Source organism: Trachymyrmex cornetzi, unplaced genomic scaffold (assembly GCF_001594075.2).
Source record: "Trachymyrmex cornetzi isolate Tcor2-1 unplaced genomic scaffold, Tcor1.1 scaffold840, whole genome shotgun sequence".
Classification (NCBI taxonomy): Eukaryota; Metazoa; Arthropoda; class Insecta; order Hymenoptera; family Formicidae; genus Trachymyrmex; species Trachymyrmex cornetzi.
The window spans coordinates 183387-199884 of NW_017300181.1; the positions used below are offsets into that span (position 1 = coordinate 183387).

The 16498-nt window shown below is 35.9% G+C and overlaps 1 protein-coding gene and 1 pseudogene across 1 annotated transcript; both read right to left on the bottom strand.

Annotated features, from left to right (window-relative positions):
- Positions 1 to 2143: 2143 nt before the first annotated feature.
- LOC108769026 (uncharacterized) lies at positions 2144 to 13335 on the bottom strand. Its single transcript, XM_018519756.1, has 8 exons — positions 13201 to 13335; positions 13009 to 13128; positions 11410 to 11527; positions 10972 to 11233; positions 10589 to 10679; positions 10314 to 10450; positions 2294 to 2426; positions 2144 to 2194 (listed from the first exon to the last, which is right to left on the bottom strand). The coding sequence occupies exons 1-8, from the start codon at positions 13333 to 13335 to the stop codon at positions 2144 to 2146; spliced, it is 1047 nt and encodes a 348-aa protein (XP_018375258.1).
- Positions 13336 to 14004: 669 nt separating this feature from the next.
- LOC108769014 (uncharacterized) lies at positions 14005 to 15501 on the bottom strand (annotated as a pseudogene).
- Between the last annotated feature and the right edge of the window lie 997 nt (positions 15502 to 16498).

The following is a 16498-nucleotide window of genomic DNA, read 5'->3' on the forward strand; positions in this document are numbered from 1 at the left end:
ATACCATTTTTTACACAAAAATTAATACAAACTCTGCTCCATTATTTTCAACAGCAAAAAATCGCCGAGCACGCAAACACGAGTCTAACCTTTATGCCTCTCACATAAAAACAACACATGCTATATAGTCAAAACTGTGAACATATGATCGTGACGAGTGTACCAACACAACAAAAAAAAATTTTGAAATTAGAGTGTACAAAGCGCGCGAAATTCAAAAAGTTACCTTACTTTTTGATCACACCTCGTATAGGACAGAGATGTATATACATCATTATCCTATAGTAGCCTAAAGGCACTTTCAGTCTCCATGGGGTACCTCCCCATTGTCTTACGTACGCCACATGTTACTATACGTCAAACCGGTATCCTATACATCCTTTTAGTTCTCAAAGGCATCTGTCCACATTCCTGTGGATACCTATACTAACCTGTTGCATTCCTATGAATGTCCTACGTATACCTATAGGTAACTATACAAGCTCCTACAGAATCTTATAGTCATCTATAGGAACCCATGAAAAAATCTATGGGAATTTGCAGCAGGGTATAGACATTCCTGTGAAAAAGAGAAGAATTATGTAATATGTACACATTGTTCGTGTATGTTACATAATTTTTCATAATACCTTCATACTACAATCAAAAATTAACATTTATATTTTATAATATAACTTTCACGTTTGTCTCACATAAAATACCTACTTGGTTAAAAATAAGGCTAATTATAAACATTTTTCTGTGTGATATTAAGATATTAGATTTCGTGTGATATAATTGTGATATCCAAGTTTAGTTATAATTCTTTTTAATAATTTTATTTAAATCTTATTTTATTTTTGACTACACAGTAGTAATAGGTATATTTTATTAATAAGTTCATTACGTAATTACTACATACAGCACATATAATACATAAATATAATTATGTTAATGTTAACGTTTCAATAATTTTATTTTCATAAATTATATAAAGGTTTTATTTTGTTCATATATTTTTCTCTAAAACTTCTTATAATATATTAAAACCATATAAACATATAATAAATTTTTTTACTCATAAAAAATATATTTTTAACTTAAATTGACTTTTCGTCATCTTATTCACTACTAAAAGTCATCTTACCTACATATGGGGCAAGATGACGAAATTGATATGTCCTTAAAAAAATTAAATTTTAAAGAATTGTAATTTATTTAACACAACTTTATAATTTTTACAAATAACAACTAAAACTGTAGTGAACTTGAAAAAAAAAATCAGTCTATTTATCTGATCACAGAAATTAGGAAAAATCGACAAACCTTAAGATCGTCATCTTATCCACCTTTCCCCTATATTTGGCCAAATATGTGTCAACTCTTATTGGAACTTATTTGGAATTTAGTGTAGGGTAGTGTTTCCGATCAACTCAATGGTTGAAATAAAGATACACTGTAGTGTCTCTTGCGCCCAGTTATACGGACGCATATTGGCACGAGACACTATCTTGTCTCTTGATATGTAGATATGTCATTTAGAAATGAGTTTCGTTAAAAGATCGATTTAAGTGATTTAAATTTTCTATTTACACAACATTCTATTTTTGTTCATTTTTTGCAAAATAAAACAGATTTCGATGTATGTATAATTTATTCAATGTTGTTTCGACGTTGTAGCAACATTAACAATCAATATAAAAGAATATAGATACATACACACACACACACACAACATTGATAAAACATTAACACTTTAATGTTCAACATTGTAACATTTCAGTAATATTCTTTCAACGTTCTGTGCTGTGATATACATATAATTCTTTTATAACATTATTTTCTTGTGATCCAAATTTTTTATTTTGCTCAAATTTTCATCCCTTGACATAATAAAGAATATTGTACAAGACCTGTTGTAAGATATATGGATTATATACATATTATGGTACTGCAATCCGAGAGAAAGCAATGAATCTATTTATATGCATACACATTATATGCAAGTACAAGGTATTGAGACACATATGTAATCATTATTATATTACGAGTATTACTCGCATATTGATAAATATATTCATGTATTATCATGTAACAATTACTATAGATGCAACTTCGTCATTAGATGCAAAAAACTAATTAGTAGACACTGGCCATTGTATAATTATTCCAGAGACGCGAGTACCGTAAAGTATGACATGGAAGTTTGCACGACCTTAAAAGCATTAGGTTCAAGTCGTATTATTAAAATCATCTTGTATCACAATTATATTATATACATGTCGCGTTTGTGCAGATATCACTTTATTTTTACCATGGTGAAATTCTCCCTTGAGAAAATGTAAATCTTGCAGGCGCTCAAGAAAACAGGTTGAAGGGCCTTTTGCATAACAAATAAAAGCATCCTTTGTGATTTGGGGGTTGTTTTATACCAAAGACTATTGTAGCTGAAATGTATATGCTTAATTAATTCACCGTCATCAGTAATACACGTGTGCTAACTAAATTCCGTAATAGGTAATTACACACACACACACACACACACACACACACACAGGTTTATAAGGTTTTTATCACAAAAGAAGCAAGAGGTTTACCCGAAGGAATTCGGTGCGCTGAATTCAAATCTGACCTTCAGAATGGCGCCATCGCGTCAGGATTTTGAGATATTCTAACCTAAAAGTGCAAAAATGGCTGTTTTAGGGCATTATTGAAGTTCGCTCCTGGTTGCAGAGAATTTTACCGACAAAAACTAAACAAAGTACCGTAAAGTACGAGTCTTGCCCTTCAATTTCCATTTTGGAACGTTCAAATAGGATTTTTTTTCACCGAGATACAGCAGATTTAAGTTTTTACTGCAAACAGAAAATCAAATAAAGCGATAATGTCGGTTCATTTGAAATACCTTAACTCTTCTGGTTTTGAGCAATTCTGGAAAAAAAGTTTGTAGTTTAAATGATCTCGAGGGTCACTGCTCACGAATCTGGACTCAGATTTCCAAAATTCATAATGACGGATCCAATATGGCGGACGTAGATCCCAAAAATTAAAAATCTAAAAATAAAAATAATACTTTGGTACTCTGCGTTAATTTTCAAATTTATAATATTTCTTGCAATTTTTCGCTAAAAGGCGTTGTTTTCGTAGTAAAAAATTTCAGAAGATTGCAATTTATGTGCGCAATTGTATTTTTGGATCGATGTCCGCCATATTTATAATTTTGTTTTTTTTATTTCCATAGTTTTATCTGCATCAGTACATAGTCGAGAAATTTGAGTTTCACTCTTTTGATTTATGAAACCTTTTTCTCTTTTGTTCCAGGCTTCTAGTGTCAGACTTTCTTTTATGACTAACTCACACGTCATGTCATCACGCTTAAGATTCCAGCAGTAGTCGGCCAACATAGTGACATTCCACCGACCTTGGTACCTACGTTCCATCTCTTTTATGTCCTGGTGGAATCTTTCTCCTTGCTCTTCACTCATGTCTCCAAGATTCTCAGGGAATAATTTTAAATGAGAATGAAGGAAGTGGACTTTCAAACTTACGTTACAACCTAGCTTTTCGAAATTTTTGAGCATTTTCTGGACAAATGCCTCGTAATTTTCGTCCTTATTTCCTAAAAGTTCTTTGACAACATTTTTAAAGTCCACCTACGCCGCTTTTTCATATTTTGTCATCGTATTTTCAAATTCCGTAGACTTCATCACTTTTCTTATATCCGGTCCATTGAAGACTCCTTCTTTTATTTTTGGATCAGATAAGGATGGAAATATCTTAAGGAGAGATTGAAAACATTTTCCATTCTTGTCAAGTGCTTTAACAAATTGCTTCATGAGTCCTAATTTGATGTGTAAGGAAGGCAGAAGTATTTTTTTAGGATCAACCAGAGGTTTCTGAAGAACATTGAATGATCCTGGCTTGAGAGACTTACGCAGAGGCCAACTTTTTTTATTCCAATGTTCTTCCCTAGCCCTACTATCCCACGGGGTGATCCCGATTAACCACGGCTCGATTGGACACCACCAATCACAGCGACCGGTACTTAGGAGCTTTGTAGTTTCAAGCGTTGTGAGTGGCTCGTGTCCAATTGAGCCGTGTCCAACTGGGTGCCACCCCTATCCCACAAACAAATGTAACACGGATTTTTTGTGTACCCTGACTGTTGCCCAAGAAGTATAGTTATTATCTTCAAATCACCGCATATGAACTATTTATGTTCATCATATTTGATTTTTCCAAGAACCTTTTTCATATTCTCGTAGGATTCCTTCAGGTATACTGAGTGGGCAATGGGGATGGAAGCGTATTCATTGCCATTGTGTAAAAGAACCGCCTTAAGGCTCCTCTTGGAGGAGTCGATGAAAAGACGCCATTGACTAGGATTATATGATAAACCCAATTTTGCTATCAAACCATATATATCCGTACAATGAGTTAGTTCATCGTCTTCAGCGAAGAATGGAATGTAATCTTTCTCTTCTGTCTTTATACCAAGCAAAAAATATTCCCGGAACCAACAGATTCATCTTTTGACCCTAGCAATTCTGATCAAGATGCTGATTTTAGGCAGCACCAAATCTCTTACTAAATCGTTTAGCTGAACTTGCGTGAACAATTGAGGAGCTTCTGCCTTATCGAAATTAATACTATCATCCGATTGAGTACCATCATTCCCTACGTTTTCGTCTTCCGATAGCTCCAGATTTTCCCATTAGATCGGAATCCCATCCGAAGGTTTTTGGGCAACTGGTTTTGTGACCGAGGTAACTTCAGGGTAAGAAATAGAATTTTTATTCGTACTATTAAATCCTTCCACATTGCATAGACACAAATAGCAGTCTTCGTGAGTCACTGGTTCACACCAAACCATGGGTAAACTAAACGGCAGCGTTTGCGAGTTACCATCTTTTTTCCAATGTAATAAAATCGAATAACACGATACACAAACCTTATGAGATACCCATGGTTTATCTTGATTTGCGATAGGAAAATCGAAGTACTTTTGATAAGCTATCTTGAACAAATTGCGTCTTTGTTTTGCTATAGCGTACTTGCCGCAAACATAGCAAAACACGTTAGGGTCATTAACACAATTTCTTTTCAACATTATTATTAATCAGATCAATATATATCAAGATACGCATTCAAACTTTGAAAATTCTTAAAGAAAGAAAGAAAGAAATAGTTAACTACCTGAATTCTAACCGTTGAAATGCCCTCTTAAAATTACCGACTGCAAATATAATAACTCACCAACTATCCTGAAAAGGACTATTGGAAAGTGATCCCTTAGAGCTGCCAACCACGAATGAAATGACCAACCAACTATCCTGAAAAGGACTGTTGAAAAGAAATTTCTTAGAATGCCAACCGCTAATGGAATGACCCACCAACTATCCTAAGAAGGACTGTTGGAATGATATCCCTTAGAATGCCAACCGAATATGCAATGACCCCAGTGATGCACATTTGGCCCCCGGCACCACAAAAAACCCGCCCTACCACTTCTATCCCCACCAAGCAGACACCTACTGGCACCGAATCGGCCGACTTCACCGCTGCGCGAGAGCGAGCGAAACAGCGAGAGTGAGCGCCTGTCCTTCTCGCTCTGCTAGTAACTTGTAAACACAAGCGAGTAAGAGCGAAAAGAACGACCCTCTCTCTCGCTGCCTCGCTCGCTCTCGCGCAGCGGCGAAGTCGGCCGATTCGGTGCCAGTAGGTGTCTGCTTGGTGGGGATAGAAGTGGTAGGGCGGGTTATCTGTGATGCCGGGGGCCAAATGTGCATTACTGAATGACCCACCAACTATTCTGAAAAGTACTGCTGGAATGTGGTTTACCGGTCAATTGCACACACAAATTACAATGTTCTGAAATTTTTTACTTGGAAACAACGCATTCTAGCGAAAAATCGCAGAAACCTTTTAGATTTTGGAAGTTAACGCAGAGTACCAAAGTATTTTTTTAATTTTTCGATTTTTAATTTTTGGGATCTACGTCCCCCATATTGGATCCGCCATTTTGAATTTTGGAAGTCTGAGTCCAGATTCGTGAGCAGCGACGCTCGGAATCATTTAAACTACAAACTTTTTTTCCAGAATTGCTCAAAACCAGAAGGGTTAAGGTATTTCAAATGAACCGACATTATCGCTTTATTTGATTTTCTGTTTGCAGTAAAAACTTAAATCTGCTGTATCGGTGAAAAAAAATCCTATTTAGACGTTCGAAAACGGAAATTGAAGGGCAAGTCTCGTACTTTACGGTCCTTTGTTTAGTTTTTGTCGGTAAAATTCTCTGCAACCAGGAGTGAACTCCAATAATGCTCTAAAACAGCAATTTTTGCACTTTTAAGTTAGAATATCTCAAAATCCTGACGTGATGGAGCCATTTTGAGGTCAGATTTGAATTCAGCGCACCGAATTCCTTCGGAAATCAATATAAAGTTTCATGTGATGTTAAATAACCTTTAATTTGTAGACCTGTGTTATATATTATATACACTCAGTTTCAAAAAAAGCGGAACACTATAAATTTGGGAAAAGTTTACCAAATTTCAAATGATCATAACTTGGTAAATAATGAAAATAAAAATATTTTTAAAAAAGCAAAATGAAGCTTGAAATGTCCACTTTGAGATCATTTGAATGGAATTTATATCAGCCCATTATTTTCAAAATGGCGGATGATAAGTAACAACATGCGAAAATGGATAATCAAGAGTCCAACTTTGTGATGGGGCATGGTGTGAATCAGGTGTCGCCTCTCAATGGGACAACATGCATGTGAAAGTATAGAATTTTATATTTAAAATACTTTCTTACCGACCTCGATACGATCATTTTTCGCTGAGTTATTCCAAATTTAAATACTGCTGTCGTTAGCTTAAATTATGCTCTTAATTTTTCTCATTACGAACTGCATGGAGTTTGATTGGTCGAAACATCACATTGCGTGTGTGCGTGCGGGCATGGGTGTGTGTGTGTGCTTGCATGCGGTCGTGTACGTATGTGTGCGTGTGTTTTTGTGGGTGTGTGTCCTACTCTTAGCGTTATAGGATCAACGTCGTGGACGTGACAGGAATCTGATCGTGTGTGTGTGTGTGTTTGCGCGCGTGTGTGCGTGTGTGCGTGCATGCGTGCTACGACGTATGTGCGTTCGTGCGTGTATATTAATAGTGTGTATGACCTCCTCGTACGCGTATTACCTCATTCATACGATCCGACATACTCCTTATCAGTCTTTTAATTTCAGCTTTCGTAATTGTATTCCATTCTTCTTCAAGAATTTGTCGAAGTTCTCGCAGTGAATGAGGAGTAGGTACGTAATTTCGTACCTTTCTGCCAATATTGTCCCATAAGTGTTCGATGGGATTTAAATCTGAGCTATTTGCTGGCCAATCGAGTCGATTTATGTCAACTTCATCAAAGAAGTTAAGCACTCTTCTCGCATTATGTGATCGAGCATTATTTTGCATAAACAAGAAGTCTTCTCCAATGAAGGGTGCATATGGAACAACATGCGGAATGAGTATGTCTTCCACGTATACATCTGCGTTCATGTTGTTGTTGAAAAAGTACAGATCAGTATGAGCATTCGCTGAAATTCCTGCCCAAATCATTGCAGCTACACCTCTCACTTACAGTACAATTTGCAAATCGTTCTACTCTGCGACGATAAACTCGTTCTCGGCCGTCTGGAGAATGGAGACAAAAACGAGATTCATCACTAAAAAGTACTTTGCTCCAGTCTGCGTAAGTCCAGTCCTTGTGTTCAATTGCAAAATTAAGTCGAGCAACGCGATGGCGGCGTGTAAGCAAAGGTACAGCCGCTGGCCTACGCGAAAACAGACTTTGTTCCGTTAATCTTCTCCGAATGGTGTTGACGCATACATTAGTGTTGCGAACGTCCCTTAAATTATTTCGAATTTGAACAGCTGTTTGATGCTTGTCTCTTAATGAATTTAAAACGATATATCGATATAGAATAAATCGATCATTGTTATCGGTACATCGAGGGCGTCCCGAACCAGACCTTCTCTGAAAAGAATTAGTGTTTAAGTACTTAGCATAAGCACGTTGCACAGTTGACACTGACAGATCAAGTGCTTCAGCAACGTACCTTTGACATCTGCCATCTTCAATTAAAGCAATAATTTGAGCAGCCATTTCAGGTTTTATCGACGCCATAATCAAACAGTTGTTTTCCAAAAAAGGAAGAGATAGCGTCCTTTTATTGGACGTGTCGCTATTTACTTCAACGTGAAAGAATTAATTATGGATTGAACCGAAGTCACACGAAGAAACGGAATGCAACTCAAAAGAAAGAGAAAGAACGCAACTCAATTTATTTAAGAACACTTTTCACATCGGACTACAAGCCAGCTAGTTGAGCGGAGCGTTGTTTCGGAGCGAAAAAAGAGAGTTGTGCGTAAGAGTTATTTTATCGTATGCGCCGAAATAGCTGGCGTGCAGTCCGATGCGGTCATAAATAAAAACTAATAATTTCTCTTTTCCGTGCTCAGTCTAATCAGTTCCGCCTCGTGCGATTTTTCTTTTTCCTTCTCTTTCTTTTGAGTTGCATTCCGTTTCTTCGTGTGACTTTGACTCAATACATAATTAATTCTATCACGTTGAAGTAAATAGCGACGCGTCCGATAAAAGGACGCTATCTCGCGCGACTCTTCCTTTTTTAGACACTAATTCTTTTCAGAGAAGGCCTGGTTCGGGACGCCCTCGATGTACCGATAACAATGATGATCGATTTATTGTTTTAAATTCATTAAGAGACAGGCATCGAACAGCTGTTCAAATTCGAAATAATTTAAGGGACGTTCGCAACACTAATGTATGCGTCAACACCATTCGGAGAAGATTAACGGAACAAAGTCTGTTTTCGCGTAGGCCAGCGGCTGTACCTTTGCTTACACGCCGCCATCGCGTTGCTCGACTTAATTTTGCAATTGAACACAAGGACTGGACTTACGCAGACTGGAGCAAAGTACTTTTTAGTGATGAATCTCGTTTTTGTCTCCATTCTCCGGATGGCCGAGAACGAGTTTATCGTCGCAGAGGAGAACGATTTGCAAATTGTACTGTAAGTGAGAGGTATACGCTACAATGGAGGTTCTGTAATGATTTGGGCAGGAATTTCAGCCAATGCTCATACTGATCTGTACTTTTTCAACAACAACATGAACGCATATGTATACGTGGAAGACATACTCATTCCGCATGTTGTTCCATATGCACCCTTCATTGGAGAAGACTTCTTGTTTATGCAAGATAATGCTCGACCACATATTGCGAGAAGAGTGCTTAACTTCTTTGATGAAGTTGGCATAAATCGACTCGATTGGCCAGCAAATAGCACAGACTTAAATCCCATCAAACACTTATGGGACAATATTGGCACGAAATTACGTACCTGCTCTTCATTCACTGCGAGAACTTCGACAAATTCTTGAAGAAGAATGGAATATAATTACGCAGACTGAAATTAAAAGACTGATAAGGAGTATGCCAGATCGAATGAATGAGGTAATACGCGTACGAGGAGGTCATACACACTATTAATATACACGCACGAACGCACACATGTCGTAGCACGCGCGTGCGCGCGCGTGCACGCACGCACGCCACACGCACACACGCATGCGCTATGCACGCGCGCGCACACGCCCACACACACACACATACACACACGGGATCAGATTCCTGTCACGTCCACGCCGTTGATCCTGGATAACGCTAAGAGCAGGACACACCCACAAAAATACACACGTACACGCCCGCACGCACACACGCAGTGTGGTGTTTCGACCAATCAAACTCCATGCAGTTCATATTGAGAAAAATTACAAGCATAATATAAGCTAATGACAGCGGTATCTTAAATTTGGAATAACTCAGCGAAAAATGATCGTATCGGGATCGGTAAAAAATTTTAAAGATAAAATTCTATACTTTCACGTGCATGTTGTCCCATTGAGCGGCGACACCTGATTTACACCATGCACTATCGCAAAGTTGGACTCTTGATTATCCATTTTCGCATGTTGTTACTTGTCATCCGACATTTTGAAAATAATGGGCTGGTACAAATTCCATTCAAATAATCTTAAAGTGGACATTTCAAGCTTCATTTTGCTTTTTTAAAAATATTTTTATCTTTATTATTTACCAACCCAGGTAGCAAGCTATGTCATTTTGACGTCAGCTTGCTACCAGGGAAGTTATGATCATTCAAAATTTGTTAAATTTTTCCCAAATTTATAGTGTACCGCTTTTTTTGGAACTGAGTGTATATGTTACATTGTCCAAAAAATTTTTCTTACATTTTATCGCGCGTTTGAAGACTGTGATCTATCAACTTTTGTCCCTCAAAACTGAGGCAGAATAGATGAATCAGTTGACTGAGTATATATACTATGTACCTCACCACTATGAAAACGCTGGCATTGTGCTGCGTGATCTCCATGCAGTATGAAAAGCATAATACTTTAATCCTTTGCATTTATTTTCTCGCAATTTTATTAAATGTATCTGATTCTATATAACTGCAGTATAAAGAATGTCGGACAGAATCTTGAAATAATAAATTAATACGTACTTGTAACAAGGTAATGCTAATCATTACTGTATTTAATGCTATTTGTAGAGCCAGCGTTATCGAAAATGTATCTTCGATCAGTTGAGCAAATCTATGACAAAAATGAGGGAATAATAATATGAATTAAAATTTCTCTCTCTCTCTCTCTCTCTCTCTCTCTCTCTCTCCATTGCCAGATTACTTACTTTAAAGCCTTTCGGTGCGTATATACGGAAAATGCAATTCGCTTGCGAAACGTGTCACTTGTATGAGAATGTAAAACTGTTATGGTATCACTTTCATATTCATTACATTTATATATCAATCGTTCGAATCGAAATCTGCAAATATATTCACAATGATATGCATATGAATTTCGCTAATAGTACGTCAATTGTTTTTACCCGCCTAGGGCGAAAATACTGCAGACGTGTTCTATATAAGTTAGAAGCATACAATCGTGAGCCACTATTCCGGTTACTGCTATTTCCCAGACCACGACAGCGTGCCAAAAAATATAGAAAAAATATTCTTTTTCGTCAACAAAATAATGTCCTGGATGAACTGACAGTATCGGACGAGATTCGTTGAGAGGTAATACGATATCTAGTAGTGGCGGTATAAGTGACATACACAGGAATAGAAATGCGGATATGAAGCAATATACTGCAACAAATCACAATATATAAAATATACGTCGTCCACAAATAAAGATATATTTCGTCCAATAATTGTGAATTGCAAATTAAAAAAATAATTTCAAATCGCTATTTTCGGAAACAATAGAGATCGATATAAGTATATGGAAATAAAAATCACACAATGATTTAATTGATTCTTACGCGAATATCCTAAAGAGTATCTCCTGCCATTTTTAGCATATCTTTTCATAATTTCATATTCTTCTGGTGTTTCCAATTCATCCCATTCGAGGAATAGCCGATCAATCAGAACTTTCATCTAGGATTACTCAATTAATTAATAATTTATATATATATATATAAAGTGTCTACTTTTTAATGCCGTTGGGCCCTTTTTAAAATCAAAGTTATCGATGCATCGGTGAACAACTCACTTGACTACGATGAGTTTTGAAGATCCAAGTTGTTACAACCCCTTCGAATGAAACGCGGCATTATCGTTATTATGTTATATTCATTACAGAAAGCAGATTGTTCCGAATTCGAGCGTTAATTCGTGCGGTCGTCCGGATCGCTCGAAAAACTTACATTCTTCGAATATTTGTTAATTCGACTTTCGAGCGATCTCGACGTCGCAAGCGAGTATTTGTGTGTTGATGATGACGAGAGTCCTTAAACATGGAAAAAAGGCTCTCGTCGTACGTGTTATTGAAGCACCTGATTCGTCGCTCGTTGCTGGGCCGATGGTATCGGCGAATCGCGATATCGCTCCGATAATCAAATCCGCGAGCCGGTCGAGTTCGCGCGACCGAATAATCAGTACGAATCTGGAGAGCGACGAGTCCGGAACTCCGCCAAGCGGATTAATTGTTGATTTGACCACAATCCAAATTAATATTTGAGGTCTTATAGAATTTTCAAAATCATCTATTTCTCCTTCTTTCCAAAGAACTATAATTAATAATCACGTTTTGTGTCATTTAATCCTTCATATTTCATTTGGGTTTTAAGATTTTAAAAAGGGCCCAACGGCATTAAAAAGTAGACACTTTTACCTTTAATTTAAGCCGTACTAAAATTTTTTTGCTTGAAATTTGAAATGGAGAGAAGGGGTGGCCCGTTTGAGAAAGAATGCCTCATATATATATAACTTTTCTTTATAACTTAAAATGCACTGTACGATGGAATTACAATTCGAGATATCACAAACTCTCTGCATATATTATATTGTTACGCTCGTGCCATGCCGACACTGTAGATCGCCACTTGTGATATGTGAAGTGCTGAAAGTCGCGACACGTGTCTCTGTTATTCAACAAGATCGGCAGATTTGGATGTGAGCCGTCGCTGTCGCTCGATCCGCTATCTTCTTAACGATTGTGTGCTTTGAACTTGTCGCGTGTGTGTGTGTGTTCTATGTTCATCTCGTAATAAACTCTTCGTGTTCTTTTTATAATACTCGTGTTGTTTATTTCTGTTAGCCAGGAGTGCATGAACGCGTTCGCGAGGGCGTCTTCGCGAACCAGACGCTCGGTCGTAACAAGGCGTTAAACTTAATTCCTGCCGTTTTTTCGTCTCCAAAATTGATTTGTTTTGAAGAGAAGATGAATGAATACCTTAATCAAAGTAATTTCCTCCATTTTCTACTTTATTACTAATTAATAATACTTTATTAATAATACTTTGATTGAGGTATTTCCCTTTGAAACAAATCAATTTTGGAGACGAAAAACGGCAGGAATTAAGTTTAACATCTAATAAATTCGATGCACAGAGCGTCATAACATGGTTAACACGTACTTTATATCGGTTTAAGTGACATGTGTATAGCTTCACTAATGTTATAATTGTCAACATATGTGCTGCCATAGTTTGAAATATACATTGCATGTCTCCGTTACATATGAAGAATTTAGCCAACTGGAAATATACGTTTATTTATCCATACTTGCTCCTATAATCAATTTTATCAAAATTGTAGTTATCAATTACCTGTGGAATAACTATAGAACATGTGCTTAAAGTCACGAAGCTCAAACAGATTAATTTTATTTTAGGATTCTGATACGGCCATTGACCAACCAATGATGATACTTTTTCAACAACCCCGTAATAATTGGAATCCATAGTTTAAAGACAGCTTTGTCTAGTCGACTAACTTGAAAATTTTATTTTATCCAAGTCTTTGTTGCCCTGATATAGGGGGTTAATTTAAAATATACGCGCGCGCGCGCGCGCGTGTGTGTATGTGTGTGTGTGCGTGTTAAACATGTCATACATCCATATAATATTGATTATATAATATTGATGATATATAATGTCGTATGTGCCTCCTCTATACAGCTGCAGTTTTCGTGTAGCTAATCATGGTGTGTCTCTACACAGCAATGAATGACACGTAATTCTTGTGTAGGGCATGAATGGCATTTATTCTCTTGACACTAAATATAATGTAAAAGAAAGCGAAACCCTATTCACGGATATGCCGTTTTGCAAGTTCCCTTTAGACATAATAAACATATTGATCAGCAGAAAGTTTCATTTTTTTTGCTCGGTTTTTTTTCTGAAAGTTGAACCTTCTCATTTAGAGACTCGTGGAAGGTTAAATTCATGTGCAATACACATAATGATACTTAGACGTTCGAGCAAATCGTTACTTAATAAGAATTGAAAATATTACGTCCATATGTGATTAATTACAACTATTCTAACAGGAGAATTTCTCAAAGATTATGTTACGTGTATTGCTTTTGATAATGATATGCTACAGCGCAGTTAATCGCCGGCTAATAATAGCTATTGAAAGGATGTAAATACCGTACAGTACGACATTGAAGTTTGTAGAATTTTTAAAATAAAAGCGTAACTTGTCGTTAAAGGAGCTCCAAAGCAATATTTGCTTGTAACAATCTTCAAGTCTTACCGTAGTGAAGCTTTCCAAAGAGAAAATATAAACTTTGCCAGCGCTTAAGAAACTAAATCGAAGAGTTTATCATTACCAATATAATTAATTTTTGTGACTTTATGGATACTTTGTACCAATAGTTATTGTATATATAAATTTGTATTTCGCATAAAATACAAGAATGGAAAACAAAAATATGTAGATGAGTGATAGACATCTTTTTTTTAGAAAGAAAAATCTTGCATTTTGTTGCGTATCTGAAGACTATGATTTATCAACTTTTGCCCTTGAAAACTCAAAAAAAATAAATGTATCAGTTCACCAATAACATATAATGCGTATCTTATTGATTCTAAAATATTGCTGTTGTAAAATAATTCTGCTGCATCATCTTCAGCATAAAAAAGGTATATTTTAATTTTTTGCATAATGCATACATATACCATTTTATACAAATGAATATATACTTGTAGCAAGGTGATGCTCATCCCTATTGTTACTATCAATATTTGCATTGTAAAAGGTACACTAAACGTTTCTTCAAGAAGTTGCGCGTACCTGTAACAAACGAGAGATATAATATTTTAACGATGATTCGAATTTGATCGTTTCCGGATATTTGTTTATCTTTAAATGGAAATCCCCATTACATGTTACCGTATTATAATGGTATTTTATACATTTACTTTAAAGCTTTTCGATGTGCATGCACAATAAACGCAATTCTTTTGCATCATCCGTATTAGTATTTATAATTTTTACTTGATCATTGCGATTATAAAATAAATGTTCAAGATGAAATCTACAAGCAATTTGTACGGTATCCATTTTATGTGGAATCTGAATAGAATTATAAAAATATTCATACGCCTCGTTTACATTGCATATTAAATTATTCATTCACTTACCCGATTACAGCAAATATACTACAAACATGTTCAACGTAAGTTACAAATATACAATCGTGAGCGACTATTCCGGTCATAGCAATTTCCCAGGCTACGATAGCATGTAAGAAGATGTAGAAAAAGTATTCTCTTTCATCGATGAAGTAATATCCTGGATACGTCAATAGAATAGGGCGGGATTTGTTGAGAGGTAATACAATATCCAACAGTTGCGGTATAAGAGACATTGATAGGAACAGATAAAGAGCTACAAAGCAGTACACTACGCAAAAAGAGATGAAATAATCATCTAATAATTGTTAAATTATGCATTTTTAAAACAAAAAGAGCAGAAATAAGAAGTGTGCGGATGGAGATTGTACAATTTGTTCTTACATGAGTATCCTAGAGAGTATCGTTTACCATTCTTGACATATTTCCTCATAATTCTTCTGAAGTTTCCAATGCATTGATGTATAAACGATCAGTAAGATCTTTCATCTAACAATAAGACTTGGTTAGCAATGGGCATCTTTGTAAATTAATATACTATTATAAGATGGAATGCAAAAGCTAAAGCGCTATTATATACTTGAAAATATAATTTAAACGTTACGAAACAATGATATATTAGGTTGTGTTCCCTAGCTAACATTAAATATTTATAGAAAGTTCGATTCGTACTCCCAATGTGCCGAATATTCCGATCCAGTGAAGAATCGTGACAGAATATACAAATGTCGATGAAATTTTCAGAATATTGTATGAATATTCCTTGTATATATCACGTAAATCGCGAACGAGCGAGTAGTACATATCTCCGCCGACAGAGGATTGCGGCGGAAAGGATTTATTGTTTAACAAGAATCATTTAGGAGATAATATAAGGAGCGCAGTATTTCGCCTAAAGTAAACCCCAAAATTGGGCTTTAAGGTGAAAGTGTCAAGTATTTTTCAAAGGAAAATTTTAAAAATTGATTCAGAGACGATCGGAATTTCTGGAAAAATTAAAATTTCGCAGAACATATATGGAATATTCTCGGAACACGTAACGATATAAAAATGGAATTTTTAACCGATATTTGAATATTGCTTTTACATTCCGTAAATATTTCGGAATATTCCGAAATTCTCTTAGAATTTTTTGGGGATTTTAGGAACCTTTTAGAATGTTTTTTTTTGGGATTTTAGGAACCTTTTATGAATATTTTAAGAATATTTAGCTGGGTCATGCGAGTATTGAAAATTTATAATTAAGTTCACGTTACGAATACCACAGATTCAATACTGGCAATAACAGAACGCAGCTGTATGATAAACGTGTGGTCCTTGAACAAATTAGTTTGGGTAATTAATTTAGTAATATATATATATATATATATATATATATATATATATATATATATACACAGGGTGACCCATTTTAACTTAGACAGCCAAATAACTCGAAACATCGCGATTAAATAAAAAAATGTTTAAAACAAAAATTGTTGGATAT